Genomic DNA, 17839 nt, shown 5'->3' with positions numbered 1-17839 from the left:
AACTTCTTTATGTTTAGGTAAAACAAACTCCAACTTCTTTAGGTTTACTTCTTTAGGTTTATGTAACAAAACTACAACTTCTTTATGTTTAGGTAAAACAAACTCCAACTTCTTTAGGTTTAGGCAATAAAACTCCAACTTCTTTAGGTTTATGTAACAAAACTACAACTTCTTTAGGTTTAGGTAACAAAACTACAACTTCTCTAGGTTTAGGTAAAAAAAAAATACAACTTCTTTAGGTTTAGGCAATAAAACTCCAACTTCTTTAGGTTTATGTAACAAACCTACAACTTCTTTAGGTTTAGGTAAAAAAAACTACAACTTCTTTAGGTTTAGGCAACAAAACTATAACTTCTTTAGGTTTAGGTAACAAAAGTACAACTTCTTTAGATTTAGGTAACAAGTACAACTTCTTTAGGTTTAGGCAATAAAACTCCAACTTCTTTAGGTTTATGTAACAAAACTCCAACTTCTTTAGGTTTAGGTAAAAAAAACTACAACTTGTTTATGTTTAGGCAACAAAACTATAACTTCTTTAGGTTTAGGCAACAAACTACAACTTCTTTAGGTTTAGACAACAAAACTATACCTTCTTTAGGTTTAGGCAAGAAAACTACAACTTATTTAGGTTTAGACAAACAAACTACAACTTCTTTAGGTTTAGGCAAGAAAACTACAACTTATTTAGGTTTAGGCAAGAAAACTACAACTTATTTAGGTTTAGACAAAAAAAACTACAACTTCTTTATGTTTGGGCAACAAAACTGGTAGTTTTTGACAGTGAACTGAAGCCTTATCCATCTGTGCTCATGCCAAAGCCACCGTACTCACTTGAAAAAAACTGTAATTTGACCTCGCAGAAACAGGAGTTGCTAGTCTACCACTGCCTCGAGTAAGTTTGTGTTTTTGTGTGACTTTGGTGAATCCGAACTAACCCCTTTTAAAACACTAAAGTCACACAATAACACAAACAACCAATCGATCGAGGCAGCGGTAGACCATCAACTCCCTTGTTCTGCTTTGTAAAATAACTGTTTTTTTTCAATGGAGTCTTGTGGCTTTGAAGAGAGCGTAGAGAACGGCTTCAGTTCCCCGTCAGAGAGGGCTGTCTTGACGACGAGGTAAAGTGGTGAAAATGTTCTAAAAATAATGTAGACTTGTACTGATGATTTGTTTTAAGTTGTCTAAAATACATCCGCAGCAGTACATTGCTTTTCCCCCGTACTGTTGGTAATACACCGACTACGGACCTCATACAACCACACTTGAAACATCCCTTTAAATGGTTATTTACGAAGGCTCAACGCACTGCATGTTAAGAAAACATCTTCACCAATCTGACAACACTAGAAGTGTCTCCATTTGCAGTGTTTTTTCCTGAATGCTGCATATTTGATCAACCATGTGGGGAGTTCTTGAAACCAAATTGGCTTCTTTGCATATTTCTCCCAATACGTTTCTGTGTTTTATTTTGACAGGCTGCAGCATCTGTTTCCTGTCCAAAGGCGTCAGCAGGGATGTAAACAGTGACTGCGGTGAGTACATTTCCTTTTCTGTAATCCGCCCGTGCAGTGCAATGAAATAACGACCACACCAGTCAGGAAATATGTTCCTCAATGTGTTTATTGAGTAGCGGAGGACAGTTGTGATCAACTCGTCCTAGCAGTGGACACTGAAGACACTGAATACATCACACATTACAAGAGAGATCACAGCACATTCACTCACAACCAGTACGATGTTTCTCTTTATCTGTAGACTATTTCTTGTTTCACTTTATTTTTACGTTTTAATGGTGCATGTTATTTGTTTGTTTTTTAATAGCACAGGCCCAGACTCTGTTAGTTGTGTGTAAATGTGTGTGTCCATCAACATAAAGGTTACAGCTAAAATAAAGAACACACTTGAATATTAGTTCGGACGTTAGAAGCTACTTTGGTGTCTTTTATTTTGGCAGTTTCCTGTATGTGTTATGTGTGTGTTGACGCTCTCTCCGACGCGATTAGCTGGGAACGAAGAACGGCCTGATCTTCATGCTGATGGCCTTGAGCGAATACCAGCTCCCCTTCCAGTTCATCCACACCACGCCGTCGTCCGTGCCGTGCTTGGCCATTTGCTTCGTGTAGGCTCCGCCCATGTAGTAGCGGCCGTTGGGATTGGCCGAGTGGCAGCGGTTGTACCACCAGCCGCCTCCGTCCTCCCTGGCGCACTGTTTGGTGGGATCCCCGGGGGTCCTGGTTCAGCGAAACGGAGAAAGGTGTTAAGATTGTGACCGCCTAGTGTTAGCATGTGACTAGCATCTTACCCGTTAGCTACAACTAGCCTTTGCGAGTAGTTCCTACATCGTCAAACTTTTTGCAATGCCTATTTCGCACAAATAATCTTCACTGACACTACCTTTGACTGGAGAGAGCCACTGTGTTACGCAGACTTGAATGACGAATGTTGCATTATAGGTTGTTGGTTGCCTTAATGTTGCTAGGGTTTGTCACACGGTGTTACAGTAACCCTGAGAACGTCACCAACAACAGGACACTTACCAGTTGTCGTTGTCTCTGTCAAAGGTGCTGAACATCATGCTGTTGTGAATGGTCATCGTGCGGTTTTCACCGAACAATTCCGTGGATCCCTCCAGGAAACAGTTGCCGGCGTTGCCGGAGTAGCCGTCGACCGCCATCACGTAGTTGGACGTCTCCGATTGGATGGTGAACTGACTGTACTGGGCGTGGACCTAAAGGATAGCAGAAAACATGTGAGTTGAATTTCAAATGGAAACAACAGTAAATTTGAAATGCCATACTGTGTCATAAAATGTCTTGAAAAAAGACTTTGTATAGTGTGTTCAAAAAAAGTAAAAAAAAAAGTCATAGTATAGTATGTCGAAAATAGGAAAAATGGTCTGACTTCTATTCGTCATATTGTACCTAAACTTTTTTCAACATACCATATGATTGTTTTCCGACATACTATACTATGAATTTTTTTATTTATCAACATACTATACTATGACTTTTTTTTTTTTAAATTGTTCTACATACTATTCTATGACTATTTTTAAAAAAAAAATTCAACATACTATACTATGATTTTTTTCCGACATACTATACTTTAACCTTTTTTCACAACATTTTTCGACATACTATACTATGACTTTTTTTTTCAAAAATTGTTTGACATAATATATGTGACTATATACTATGACTTTTTCTTAGATGTACTATTCTATGACTTATTTTCTCAAAATTATTTTTTAGTATGTCGAAAAAAATTCGACATACTATATATACCATGACTTTTTATCAACATACTATACTATGTTCTTTTTTATATGCTATACAATTACTTTTAATGACTTTTTTCGACTGCTGTAAAAAATAAATTTGAAGGACTCACCTTGGTTCCTGTCCAGTCCTCCATCTCAATGAGAACCTCAGTGGGTCCCATCTTCGTCACCTGACTAATGTGGTCATTGCCCAGCCAGTACTCCCCTGTCATGTGATGAAGGACGAGTCAACGTCAAAGTCCTGCATTCAAGTATTTACTAAAGTAAACGTACTAATTATGCAGAATGTCCAATTTCAAAGTCTTACCTGGAGTCTGACAGTGACCTTTGCCAGAATCGGATGCGATGTTGCCGAAACCGCGTCGATATTCATCCCAGCGTCTGCCGAAGTCGACACTGCCGTCGAGCCTGTTCTGGATGAGAAGCCATCCTGGGAAAATAAAAGAAGTTCTCTTGAAAACACAGATACCCTACCGAGGACCCTAAACATCCAAGGTATTAACAAACAAATCAAAAATGAAGTTTCAGGTAACTGAGTTATACTCTCACCTCCATTCTGAGTGGTCTGATCACAGAAGACCCTGTACGAAGGGTAGAAGACGTCGGGCTGGATCATGTACATCTGGGAGTCTCTTCCTCCACGACGGAAGATGTCCTCACACTCCTTACCTGAATCGCACAGGGGAAGGGTTAAACAGAGAAAGTTAAGTTACTTAGTAGAGATATTCATGGCCCACATAGGATCTTAATATTTCTTGTTGACCAAGGTCTGAAATTAGCACCGGCCGTCCGCCACTTTGGCAGGCAGGGAAAACACTAGAGATGGGAACAGAGAATCGGTTCCAGTTGTTTGAAGGAGATGTTTTCACAGCAATATAAAATAGATATTAGATAAAGAATTATGACCAGTTTAACTTAACACGACCTCTAAACAGCTTATAATACAATATTAAAACTACTGATGCAAAGATTTTTTTTTATCAATAAAAATGCAATCATTTATTTCCTAATCTTTTGAATTATTTTATATAAATACTTTCAATGACTTTTTTTTTTTTTCGAGATACTATACTATGAGTTTTTTTTTGTTTTTTTTCAACATACTATACTATGAATTTTTTTTTCTTTTTTTCGACATACTATACTTTACTTTTTAATATTTTTTTCAAGATATTATACTATGACTTTTTAAAAAAAAAAACTTTCGACATATTAAACTATGACTTAATTTTTCGACATACTATACTCTATCTTTTTTTTATTTTTTTCGACAAACTATATTATGACTTTTTTATTTTTTAGACATACTATACTATGACTTTTTTATTTTTTAGACATACTATACTATGACTTTTTTTAGACATACTATACTTATAGATGATTATAGCAAAGTACAGTACTGTGTATAGTACCCTCCCACCCCGAAAAATAGGGCTCCCCCAGAAGTTACGGTGTAATTCTAACACTGTATTTTACCATGCATATAATGTTTTTTTTATATAAAATATATCTAAAAGTAATCGTCTAATCTGTATTTGAACATTTTCTGAGCACACTCATGCTCCCCATGGGTCCAATAATAAGTAAATAATTCAATCCTTTCACATTGTGGTGTATATTGTCACATTGCAGCCTCTAGGGGGCACCACACTCACCAGACACCACCGGTATGGGACATTTGGTCTTGCACGGTTCCTTGCACACCTCCGTCTGGCTCTGAACGGCCTTCTCCAGCTTCTGGATCTTCAGCCTGATCTTGTCCAGGACCCCCTGCAGCCACACAGCACAGTTTACGTTACATCAGGGGCTGTTTGTTTGTTTTGTGTGCATTCCTGACTTTCAGAAGCTGCAGCAGGTTCAGTTTTAGAGGTCGAGTAAAACGGGTCTATTGTGGGTCTCAGAGGGTTAAGGATGACTCTTATTCACCTGTAGCACTCTGATGTTAGAGGGGAAGAGGGTGTCCACCGTCTCCTTGATGTAGGCGTGTTGTTCCTCCACTCGATCGGTGTACCGACTGACCACTCTGTTGTTGTCTGAGAGGACGAAGACATGGAGAGGCAGAGAAACTACTTAGAGGAACAATCTTTAATGTTTACAACGAATAAAAGCTATTTATTTGCACAATAATTACATGTTTTTGTTTTTTTGAGGATTTGTGTGCATCAAAAGCTTCAATACAAGTTTGACTATGTCAAGTTGAAACATTTTCCCAAAATTAAAAAAAAAATGTAAACACTTTAAAGAATTTGTCCACGGTTTGAATGGGTTAATCATTCATGTGTTGTCAAAAAATAAAACATTCTACTCGCAACCCGCAATGCATTATTTCTCAATAACTGTACGGCTTGTATTTGATCAGCTGTTAAGTGAACAGCAGGTTAACAAAATGGATTAAGGACTTTATTTTTTCGTTATTATTATTTATTATTTATTTCTTTTTAAAAAATAAAATAAAATAATAATAATAATATTATTATTATTAATAATAATATTAATATTATTATTATTAATAATAATAATAATAATAATAATAATAATAATGATAATAATAATAAAAACATTTAAAAAAGACAACTACCATTCATTAATTTACTTAAATAAAAACTTTGGTTTGGAAATAAATAGATTTTTGAAGTCCCAGTAAACAGTCAATATAGAAACATGACCAAAGCATGGAGTATATCTTTATAAATTGTATCACAAATGGTGGTATTTGAGTGTATTTTCATCAAATTTATAGTTGCAGTTGTAGTCAAAGAGTAGCAGAATACATTCAGTTGGATCATTATCTTGGTTTTAATGGTGATATTACCTTTTAGACTAGGTGAGGTAAAACGTAGGTTTTTTTTGTATTGCTTCTCCATTGTGATCTCCATGGTAATATAGTTTAGTTTAGTTAAAATGTATTCATGTTCCTCAGCTTCTTACCTTTCAAATGAGACCAAACATTTGCATCTAAGCATTGTGGTTGAGCAGCTAGTCCTGATGCATTTTGGGTAGTTATTTTAGGCGTTTTAAACAAAAATATACATTCGTTTAGGATTAAATCTGATCTGACTTCACGTGACTCACAGGAATAACGATACTTATCGACTCCCGCGACTTCATAAACCACAGTTCATCAACTTTACGTAGCATCAGACCGTGGAGATGTCATTTTTTGGTGCTCAGTGAAACAAAAGCCAGGAGGTTGTTTTCTCACCGTTGACGACTCTCTGCCTCTCCGTCAGAGAGTCGGATACTTTGGTGATGTAGGTGTAGATGCTGTTGGAGGATCGGGACAAATCGTCCACCTGAGGCTTGAGTTCACTAATGCTCTGTGAGGAATGGATGCACAAAGAGAGTAAATCTCAACATGACAACAATGCATTTCATTTAAATTTATAGCAATTTCCACGCATGTCGTTAAGGAGGTTAAATAATGTGTGATTCCTACAAATTCTCTCATTGCTCAGAAAAATAAATAGTTCAGTATTTACCGTCCTGACGTTCCTCTCTTGCTTCAGCAGTGTGATCTTCAGGTCGCAGCCAGTGGGACACAAAACACCCTGGTGGACGGGAGAATCTCTGGTTAGTGCTTCAGCGACTAAAACACAGGCAGCCATTGATTTCCTCTAATTCATGAACAGATTTATGGCGAATCCTGCTTTTAAAAACGGTCAATAACCTATGTACTGAGCTAAAACAGGTCAAATCAGTGATTGGGTCCTTTAGTGGCATCGTGCTGGTGTCCTCCTACCATCTCCTCGGCAGCGTGAGTACATCCTCCTTCATCCGGCTGCTTCTCCTTCTCCTGCACCTGTTGTCCTCCGACTGGAGCTGGGACTGGGCGGCCGCGGTACCTGGCACCAAAAGCAATTCAAATAAGCAAGTAAGTTAACGTGATAATAACGCGTAGGAAACGGTCGTGGTTGATGTTAACTTCACTGACTAATGACTCATGTGACTCACAGTACTGACGATACTAACGATTCACGTGACTCACAGTACTGACGATACTAACGATTCACGTGACTCACAGTACTGACGATACTAACGATTCACGTGACTCACAGTACTGACGATACTAATGACTCACATGACTCACAGTACTGACGATACTAACGACTCACGTGACTCACAGTACTGACGATACTAACGATTCACGTGACTCACAGTACTGACGATACTAACGACTCACATGACTCACAGTACTGACGATACTAACGACTCACGTGACTCACAGTACTGATGATACTAACGACTCACATGACTCACAGTACTGATGATACTAACGACTCACATGACTCACAGTACTGATGATACTAACGACTCACGTGACTCACAGTACTGACGATACTAACGACTCACGTGACTCACAGTACTGACGATACTAACGACTCACGTGACTCACAGTACTGACGATACTAACGACTCACGTGACTCACAGTACTGATGATACTAACGACTCACATGACTCACAGGACTGACGATACTAACGAGTCCCGTGACTAACAACACTCACTTTTCAGGCCCGAAGGTTGCTGCCTGATTAAAATACCACTCACACAGTAATGCATCAGGAATAATAATCAAATAATATGTTATAACTCCGCCGCCTATTGAGAACAGTAACTTTTGATACTTTAAGTACATTTTGCTGCTGGTTCTGTACTTGTACTTTTTGTTTTATGCTATTTTAACAATACGCTAAATGTAAAACATTAGAATACGTTTTAATTGGTGTCTGATGTTTGAATGTACCTGGCGCCGCCACTGATCGGGGGCGGGGCATAGCGGCTGGCGCTGTAGCTGTCTCTGCCCCTCGTTACTGGACGGTGACCACGAGCATCTACGGTCTGCTGGGAAACAAGAGGAAACAAGACGTGATGAAAGGAATAACTAATTCATGTTATTAATCAAATGGTTGAATGATATTCTACATACTGTCGCGTTAGTTGCTGATGCTCTATTGGTGTCCTGTGGAAGATAAAAGAGGGAAATATTGTGAATACAGCTGAAGATTCAAATCCTTTTTTTCTGTCATACATGTGTTTTGTTTAAAAGCTGCATTATCTATTGAAGACACTCAAAAAAAGGGAAAAAACAACTGAGATTTCCAGAATAAAGTCTTAATATTACGAGAAAAAAGTCATAATATTACGAGAAAAGTGATTCTATTACGAGAAAAAAATATTAACATTACGAGAATAAAGTCATAACTTTACGGGAAAAAACATGTCACATTTTATTTTTAACTATGGCCTTTTTTTAAATTGTATTTTACTGACAGAAGCGGTATCTTTCTAAACTTTTGGACGTTGACCATAATTATATTCAAGTGAACACACTCACCGAATAGTCGTCGTAATCCTGAGCCCAGGCGGCGGTCACACACAGACACAGCAGCAGTAGCGTCTTCATCTTCCGCTGTCGATAAAGTTACTCTTAAAATATCGTCGGTCAGTCAGTCCGCTGACTTCAGCGTGTCTTTCCACTCCTTTCTGTCCCTGAATCTGATTTGAACCAGGCATTTATCTTCTCTGTGTGTGCACGAGTGGGCGTCCTCCTCCTCCGCACTTTTTATTGATCTGCTAAAAAAATTGGTCAATAACTGCTGGGACAGTTTACCCAACCTGAGTCACTGCTGCACACGGTCAACCTGGAGCTTGTGAAGGAACAAAAGGGCAAAAGAGGACTGAAAGGTTTACTGATAAGTCTGAATTTGTTGATGTGATATGTGTTTTCAAGCCAACGCTGTCATCCAGAGAGAGACGACGTGTACAATATTTGCTGTTGCTCATCTCCGAAATGTTAAGAAACTAAGAAAAGGTGGTTTTAAAAGAAACATTTTGAATTTATGTTGAGATGCTTTCACAAACCCGGTGGTTGCAGAATATCTTTAAACATTTACTCAGACACTTTACTCAAGTAAAAGTAACAAGACCTCGAATGTGAAATCAAAGTAACTAATAAATATGGCAGTTAAAAGTACAATATTTCCCTCCGAGATGTAGTAGGAGTAGAAGTAAAGAAGTGTAGCATAAATTGGATATACTTAAGTAAAGTACAAGTACCACAAAACTAAGTACTTAAGTTCAGTACTTGAGTAAATGTACTTAGTGACATTCCACCACTGAGTTTAGATCACATATCTTAATCTAAAAGAGTAACCCCCAAGTTGCGAAACTCTTGCGAGATGGTTGAGGTTAGGCATTGACCTCGAACGGTTGACGTTAGGCATTGACCTCAAACGGTTGAGGTTAGGCATCGACATCGAACGGTTGACGTTAGGCACTGACCTCAAACGGTTGAGGTTAGGCATTGACATCGAATGGTTGAAGTTCGGCATTGACCTTGAACGGTTGAGGTTAGGCATAGACATCGAACGGTTGAGGTTAGGCATAGACATCAAACAGTTGAAGTTCGGCATTGACCTAGAACGGTTGAGGTTAGGCATCGACATCAAACGGTTGAGGTTCGGCATTGACCTTGAACAGTTGAGGTTAGGAATTGACCTCGAACGGTTGAGCTTAGGCATCGACATCTAACGGTTGAGGTTCGGCATTGACCTTGAACAGTTGAGGTTAGGCATTGACCTCGAACGATTGAAGTTCGGCATCGACATCGAACGGTTGAGGTTAGGCATCGACCTCGAACGTTTGAAGTCCGGCATTGACCTCGAACGGTTGAGGTTCGGCATCGACCTCTAACGGTTGAGGTTCGGCACTGACCTCCAATTGTAAAGGTTAGGCACTGACCTATGATTACCTATGATGGCATCTTTTGGAGATTTTGAACACTGGGCTTAGCTTGATTTATTATTAGCATTTTCAACTGAATGTACTGCTATTATCAGAGTAATATTTTGTTTGTAAAGATACAGTGAAAACCTCACAGTCAAAGCTTTTATTGTGAAGGCGTTGCAGTGAGTCCATCAGTTTCGGGAAACTATTGAGCAACTGCTGTTTGTTTGTGAGTCCAAAAGGGTACGTGGTGCTGCGTTACGAAATCACAGGCCTAAACACACACTGTATTTACTTTTAGAATATTTTTGTGGTGTGTCCTGATTTAAACTTAACAGGGTTTTAGGCAAGAAATTATTCTTTAATATTAATCCCATCGGGGACAGAAAGAAATATACTAAACATCTTAATTATGTACAAAACTATATATTTTGAGAGCACACATAATAAACACTTTTCCTCCTGACAGGCTTGGTACATTCATGTATTTTTGTTTTCATATTTTGCAATTACAATCTTTTAACACAATAGTTTTAGTGACATTACAATTCTTGGATTGTACTAACTTAATACAAAAGAAGGAGGTCATATGCTGAGACAGATACGAGTTAAGACTGGTTGGTCCAGGACCAACAGGGAGTTCAGGTAGATAGACCCGGACCAGGTCTTTTCAGGTGGATTTAGCCGGACTCGAACTAAAAACAAACAAAAAGGAAACATTGCTCCGGCTGTCGGATCCGACTTGTTCAGATCCTCTTGGCACAAACGAAAGGGAGGGTGTCGTCGCAGGAGGCGTAGTTCCACTTCCTGTGATCTGCAATGCGGAAGACAGACAGAAACACTCGACTTCAAGGATTTCAAGCTGAACACGAAAAGAAAATGTTGACTGACGAAGTTAATTATAACATTTTGGTCGCCTAAAATTTCAGCTTTCTTTTGTATTCAGGTCCACGATGGCGACGGCAAAAAACCATGATGGCGACGGCAAAAAACCATGATGGCGACGGCCAAAAACCAAAATGGCGACGGCCAAAAACCAAAATGGCGACGGCCCAAAACCAAGATGGCGACGGCCATAAACCAAGATGGCGACGGCCAAAAACCAAAATGGCGACGGCCCAAAACCAAGATGGCGACGGCCAAAAACCAAGATGGCGACGGTCAAACACCAAGATGGCGACGGCCAAAAAACAAGATGGCGACGGCCCAAAACCAAGATGGCGACGGCCAAAAACCAAGATGGCGGCGGCGCAACACCAAGATGGCGACTGCCAAAAACCAAGACGGCGACGGCCAAAAACAAGATGGTGATGGCGCAACACCAAGATGGCGACGGCCAAACACCAAGATGGCAATGGTCCACAACCAAGATGGCGACGGCCAAACACCAAGATGGCGACGGTCCACAACCAAGATGGCGACGGCCAAACACCAAGATGGCGATGGTCCACAACCAAGATGGCGACGGCCAAACACCAAGATGGCGATGGTCCAAAACCAAGATGGCGACGGCCAAAAACCAAAATGGCGATGGCCAAAAACCAAGATGGCGACGGCGAAACACCAAGATGGTGACGGCGAAACACCAAGATGGCGACAGCCAAACACCAAGATGGCGACGGCCGTAAACCAAGATGGCGACGGCCAAAGACCAAGATGGCGACGGCCAAACACCAAGATGGCGACGGCCAAAAACCAAGATGGCGACGGCTAAAAACCAAGATGGCGACGGCCAAAAAGTTATGATTTTATTCTCGTAATATTACGACTTTATTCTGTAAATCTCAGATGTTGGGAGATGGGAGATCGGTGAATCGTCCCAGCACTAACTGAAATAACTTGAATATTAAGAGTTTGTACAGTATGTGTGTGTTTGTGTAGTTAATTCTTACGCCCATAATTCATCATCAGACAGTGCTCATTTCTCTCCACGTTGTAATCCTTGGCCCAGTTCTCGTAGCTAAACTTGGAGCCGTCACTCCACATCCAAAAACAGGACTACGGATAGAAAGACACAAATATTCGTAACAGTTAATACTGATCTCAAACAATAACAATTAGTAGAATGATTTAGCTAATTATTAATTCAGTTCAATCCCATTTACCACTTCTTAGTTTTGTTATAATTGAACCCAAACCAAAGGTTTTATTTTGTAGTTTATAACAAATTAAATTCCTGTTAGTTTCACTGTTTTCTGTGGTCTTATATTTATTATATTAGTCTTCACTCAGTACATGTCTTTGCCAAAAACATGTTTATTATTAGTCTGGCTCTAGTTGAAACTGGGAGGAAATTTGGGTATTCCCTACCATAGAAGTGTATGGTTAGATAATAATATCAATAAAAGCACTTCCATACATGCACGGCGTCATGGCCACCAATCCAGACTTGGGGGAAGTCGTGGGTGTCTCCTCGGGTCAAAGCCTGGATGAAGTGCTCCTCCTCAGGACTCATGACCGACGCCAGATTGGCCACTTCGAACATACAGTAACTCTGGAGGTGACGAGAGAGGAAAGACTTTTTCTCTACATTTCATTCATTCATTACAACGCGACCGGATGTACGAGCAGCTATACATCGGTCCTCACCTCGGCTTCGGACCAGGTCTTCGGGTTGTCGATGAAGACGAAACACTGATTTCCAAAGCGGGACCATTCGTGCGGGCAGTAGTACGCCCGTTCTACAAAAAACATTATATATATATTTTACTGACCTGCACAGTTAGTCGTTTAATAACAGCCTCACCAGCTCGATTCTGATTTAAAGGTTTGTACAATCTGATGCAACTTTAGCCCGATTCATGTGATTACAGCATCTGTTAAACTATTTGTAGAAAATAAACAATGATATCTGTGAGATTGCTATGACGCTTTGTATTATTGTTTACGACCGTCTCGCGCTTCGTCCACACAGGGACCGTCAGGAGCGCGTACTGGCTGCGTGATTCACGCATCGGGTGTCCACACCAGCTGCGTTTCTGCTGCTGCTGTCAGCTCTTTCTTTCTACATAGAGTTTGCCTTTCATAATGGCCATTTCATTTCATTATAAATGTCATTTATATTTATTTTAGACAGAGAAAGGTTAAGAAACATGTGGTAATTTGTAAATAATAGTAATAATCGACAATTAAAACTCTGTGCTATATTCATTCATGGAGCTCTGCAAGTCACTGCATGTTCTACAACACTGTCCGGCACATATTTCAGAATAAAAGCCTCGTCTTAACAAATGAAGGAATTCTGTCCAAAGAAAACAAAAATGGTTGAGGGCTTTTATTTTGAAATGAAAGCATGAAGCGTTGATTTAAAAATAAGTCTTAACTTTTTTTTCAAGTCCGTAACATGTTCTACAGATAGACATCAAAACTGCAGTAATGTTGCTGATATGACGTCAATATGCAGTCAATAGATCACTTTCACTGTCTGTTGTTGCTGTGAACCGCGCAGCTCTCGAATCTCTAGAAGAGACGCAGCCGTCTCACGTGACCAGTGTGGCTGCGAAATAAAAAAAACAACAGGTAACGCAGCCGCCACGCGCTGCTGACGTTCCCAGTGTGGACGAACCTTTATTTTAGTCTCGCAATACAAGATACATACTGCATATATAATTAACACAAATAATATGCTGTGAACACAATAAAACATCTATACACAAAGATTTATATAAAAGTGGCCGCAGTTGATACGAGATGACGGAATGAAATGTACATGGAAACACAAGTATAAATACCTCAAAACTGTAGTGAAAAACAAGTGTTCAAGAAGTCAGTGGTGACACCAAGCCACCAACCCGTCATCACTCACCACAGTCGACGGCCACGCTCCCCAGCGGCGTCCTGGTGTTAGGTATCTCCTCTCCGGTGACGACGTTGACGCACCAGCAGTAGCCGCTGTACGGCCAGCACTGCTGCGGGAGGAAGTCGCCGTAGGTGTCGCACTGCGGGACGAACGTCTCGCTGTCGCTGAACTGGCCGAGCTGGCCGAACTGGCCCTGCTGGTTCGCGTACTCGCAGAGGCCCGAGCGACCGGAGCCGTTGGTGGAGTTGGAGGGGATCTGGATGGACCGACTCAGACTCAGGCTCAGAAAGCTGCAAAGAGTCAGAGACACGCTGAGCGCCCTCATGGTGGCGCTGATGATGATGATGATGATGATGATGATGAAGGAGGAATGTGGCCTGTCAAAACAGGTGCAAAAAAAAAAGAAAAAGAATTCAGATTTATTTTGATGTTTAGACATAAAAAATATAAAATGCTGCTATTATTGTAGCTCATATAAACCCTACAATAGGTATATTATTATTATTATTATTATTATATAATATTCTTTGCATGATGATAAATTCTATATATATATGTATATATATATACATATACATATATATATGTATATGTATATATGTATATATATATATATTATGTATATATATATATTAGGGCTGTCAAAGTCAAATTAATTTTAACGCCACTAATTTCTTTAACGTATTAACGCAACTTGTGATTTTTAATAATAATAATAAATATAATAATATATAAATATACACATACATTTGTCCACTTCCATGTTAAATAGTTGACAAATGTCCCTTTAAGGTACATTTTGAACAGATAAAACAAATGTACGATTCATTTGCGATTAACTACGGACAATTATAGAATTAATCGAGATTAAATATTTCAATCGATTGACAGCCCTAACATTAATATATATATATATATAAAATGAAATAAAGTAAGACTTGTAGTCTCACCTGCTTCAGGATCAGCCGGTGTGTTGAGCTCCTCTGCTGCTTCGGGCCTTTTATCCTGCACAATCGCCGACACATCTCATTCTTTTTCTCAATTTCCCACGACTTCACCGAAGCTTCGAGGTCAGACGTTACTACAACAATGAGCTCCTATCAGCGGCAGAGACAGATAGTGCTTTGTCTTTATTTTATTTTATCCTATATGAGCAGATAATCCCCTGGCGTTATTCTCCCTCGGACTATTGGGATCACGGTGAGTTTTGGGTTGCACCCTTTTCATATATCAGCCTTTCATTTCATTGTTCGCGGCGTCTCGGCTTCCCGCACCGTCTCGTCTGGTTCTTATCTCATCGAAAGCCGCTCATATTGTCCCCGACCTCGTATTGTGTAAATCTGGGTTACAATATTAAGTATTAAGTAAACACCGACACCACTTGAGACATGACTGGATCATATCACATCATATCCTCCAGCACAGACAACGTAAACTGCTGTAAAATCAGAATGAATCTCGAATATGTTCGTGTCTCGTTGCTCAAGAATCACAGATTAAAGGAACGGTGTGCAGGATTTCTATCTGCCAGGATGTCGTACTGATTTGGAAGAAATGTCCAGTCTGCATCGGACCGGTCGACCTCGCCTACTGTATCCCACAATGCAAAGCGCTGGACCGCTACAGGCTACAGTTACAACAACAGCAGCCAAAAACGTCTCGTTTGTAGACGAGAGGCTTTTATTTCCTTGATGACGGATAGTTTGTTTTAATTTAATAATAAATAACGGGAAGCTGTAGTTATCTGTATCTTTAGAGTTGAAAAGCTCCACAATCGCCCGCGGGTGTAGCTTACTCGCCAGCCGGCCGGCTCACGGACCGGCTACAGAGCAGCAGAGTGGCGAGGGAAGAGGAGACAGAAGAGAGAGAAGAAGAGAAGAGGAGAGAAAAGAAAAGAGGAGAGGAGATAGAAGAGGAGAGAGGAGAATTTAATTGAATTGAGAAGAGGAGAGGAGAGGAGAGAGAAGAGGAGACGGAAGAGGAGACGGAAGAGGAGAGAGAAGAGGAGAGGAGAGAGAAGAGGAGAGAGAAGAGGAAGAGAGAGGAGAGGAGAGAGAAGAGGAGAGAGAAGAGAAGAAGGAAGAGGAGAGAGAAGAGGAGAGAGAAGAGGAGAGGGAAGAGGAGAGAGAGGAGGAGAGGAAAGAGGAGAGAATAGGAGAGGAGAGGAGAGAGGAGAGAGAAGACGAGAGAAGAGGAGAGAGAAGAGAAGAGGAGAGAGGAGAGGAGAGGAGAGGAGAGGAGAGAGGAGAGAGGAGAAGAGAGAGAAGAGGAGAGGGAAGAGGAGAGAGGAGAGGAGAGGAGAGGAGAGGAGAGGAGAGGAGAGGAGAGGAGAGGAGAGGAGAGGAGAGGAGAGGAGAGGAGGGAGAAGAGGAGAGAGAAGAGGAGAGGAGAGAGAAGAGGAGAGGAGGGAGAGGAGAGAGAAGAGGAGAGAGAGGAGGAGAGAGAAGAGGAGAGAGAGGAGAGAGAAGAGGAGAGGAGGAAGAGGAGAGAGAAGAGGAGAGAGAAGAGGAGAGGAGAGAGGAGAGAGGAGAAGAGAGAGAAGAGGAGAGGGAAGAGGAGAGAGGAGAGGAGAGGAGAGGAGAGGAGAGGAGAGGAGAGGAGAGGAGAGGAGAGGAGAGGAGAGGAGAGGAGAGGAGAGGAGAGGAGGGAGAAGAGGAGAGAGAAGAGGAGAGGAGAGAGAAGAGGAGAGGAGGAAGAGGAGAGAGAAGAGGAGAGAGAGGAGGAGAGAGAAGAGGAGAGGAGAGAAGAGGAGAGAGAAGAGCGAGAGGAGAGGAGAGGAGAGGAGAGGAGAGGAGAGGAGAGGAGAGGAGAGGAGAGGAGAGGAGAGAGAAGAGGAGAGGAGAGGAGAGAGAAGAGAGAGAAGAGGAGAGAGGAGAGAGGAGAGGAGAGAGGAGAGAGAGAGGAGAGGAGAGGAGAGGAGAGGAGAGGAGAGGAGAGGAGAGGAGAGGAGAGGAGAGGAGAGGAGAGGAGAGGAGAGGAGAGGAGAGGAGAGGAGAGAGGAGAGGAGAGGAGAGAGAGAGAAGAGAGGAGAGAGGAGAGAGAGAGAAGAGAGAGAAGAGGAGAGAGGAGAGGAGAGGAGAGGAGAGGAGAGGAGAGGAGAGGAGAGGAGAGGAGAGGAGAGGAGAGAGGAGAGGAGAGGAGAGAGGAGAGGAGAGGAGAGGAGAGAGAAGAGGAGAGAGGAGAGAGGAGAGGAGAGAGAAGAGGAGAGAGGAGAGGAGAGGAGAGAGAGAGAAGAGAGGAGAGAGGAGAGAGAGAGAAGAGAGAGAAGAGGAGAGAGGAGAGGAGAGGAGAGGAGAGGAGAGGAGAGAGAAGAGGAGAGGAGAGAGAAGAGGAGAGAGGAGAGAGGAGAGGAGGGGAGAGAGGAGAGGAGAGAGGAGAGGAGAGGAGAGAGGAGAGGAGAGGAGAGGAGAGGAGAGGAGAGGAGAGGAGAGGAGAGGAGAGGAGAGGAGAGGAGAGGAGAGGAGAGGAGAGGAGAGGAGAGGAGAGGAGAGGAGAGGAGAGGAGAGGAGAGGAGAGGGAAGAGGAGAGAGGAGAGAGGAGAGGAGAGAGGAGAGGAGAGGAGAGGAGAGGAGAGGAGAGGAGAGGAGAGAGAAGAGGAGAGGAGAGGAGAGGAGAGAGAAGAGAGAGAAGAGGAGAGAGGAGAGAGAGAGAGGAGAGGAGAGGAGAGGAGAGGAGAGGAGAGAGAAGAGGAGAGAGGAGAGAGGAGAGGAGAGAGGAGAGGAGAGGAGAGGAGAGAGAAGAGGAGAGGAGAGGAGAGAGAAGAGAGAGAAGAGGAGAGAGGAGAGAGGAGAGGAGAGAGGAGAGGAGGGGAGAGAGGAGAGGAGAGAGGAGAGGAGGGGAGAGAGGAGAGGAGAGGAGAGAGAGAGAAGAGGAGAGAGAAGAGGAGAGGAGAGGAGAGAGGAGAGGAGAGGAGAGGAGAGGAGAGGAGAGGAGAGGAGAGGAGAGAGAGAGAGAGGAGAGGAGAGAGAAGAGAGAGAAGAGGAGAGAGGAGAGAGGAGAGGAGAGAGGAGAGGAGAGAGGAGAGGAGGGGAG

General features: G+C 41.8%; 2 protein-coding genes across 2 annotated transcripts in view; both read right to left on the bottom strand.

Annotated features, from left to right (window-relative positions):
- Positions 1–1605: 1605 nt before the first annotated feature.
- fgb (fibrinogen beta chain) lies at positions 1606–8791 on the bottom strand. Its single transcript, XM_074624682.1, has 13 exons — positions 8610–8791; positions 8210–8279; positions 8027–8121; positions 7023–7125; positions 6763–6831; positions 6486–6600; positions 5210–5316; positions 4939–5053; positions 3833–3952; positions 3591–3713; positions 3394–3488; positions 2541–2731; positions 1606–2234 (listed from the first exon to the last, which is right to left on the bottom strand). Exons 1-13 carry the CDS (start codon positions 8684–8686, stop codon positions 2003–2005), a joined length of 1512 nt encoding a protein of 503 aa, XP_074480783.1. The 5' UTR covers positions 8687–8791; the 3' UTR covers positions 1606–2002.
- Positions 8630–17839, bottom strand: part of LOC141761003 (ladderlectin-like) — a 10593-nt gene continuing 1383 nt past the window's right edge. The window contains exons 2-7 of the mRNA XM_074624187.1: positions 14758–14904; positions 13814–14184; positions 12598–12689; positions 12368–12502; positions 11901–12006; positions 8630–10822 (exon numbers count right to left, since the gene is read on the bottom strand). Coding sequence (XP_074480288.1) covers positions 10755–10822; positions 11901–12006; positions 12368–12502; positions 12598–12689; positions 13814–14132 — 720 coding nt within the window. The 5' untranslated portion in view covers positions 14133–14184; positions 14758–14904 and the 3' untranslated portion in view covers positions 8630–10754. The remainder of the gene's footprint in view (positions 10823–11900; positions 12007–12367; positions 12503–12597; positions 12690–13813; positions 14185–14757; positions 14905–17839) is intronic.

The sequence above is a fragment of the Sebastes fasciatus genome, chromosome 22 (assembly GCF_043250625.1).
Source record: "Sebastes fasciatus isolate fSebFas1 chromosome 22, fSebFas1.pri, whole genome shotgun sequence".
NCBI classification, from domain to species: domain Eukaryota; kingdom Metazoa; phylum Chordata; class Actinopteri; order Perciformes; family Sebastidae; genus Sebastes; species Sebastes fasciatus.
This window is presented reverse-complemented; position numbering and strand designations above follow the sequence as displayed.

Coding starts and splice junctions, on each gene's coding strand:
- fgb (XM_074624682.1), bottom strand. CDS start 8,686: ATGAAGACGCTACTGCTGCTGTGTCTGTGTGTGACCGCCGCCTGGGCT. Junction 8,122..8,209: donor CATCAGCAACTAACGCGACA/GTATGTAGAATA, acceptor GTTTCCCAGCAG/ACCGTAGATGCTCGTGGTCA. Junction 6,832..7,022: donor CTCACGCTGCCGAGGAGATG/GTAGGAGGACAC, acceptor CCCGTCCACCAG/GGTGTTTTGTGTCCCACTGG.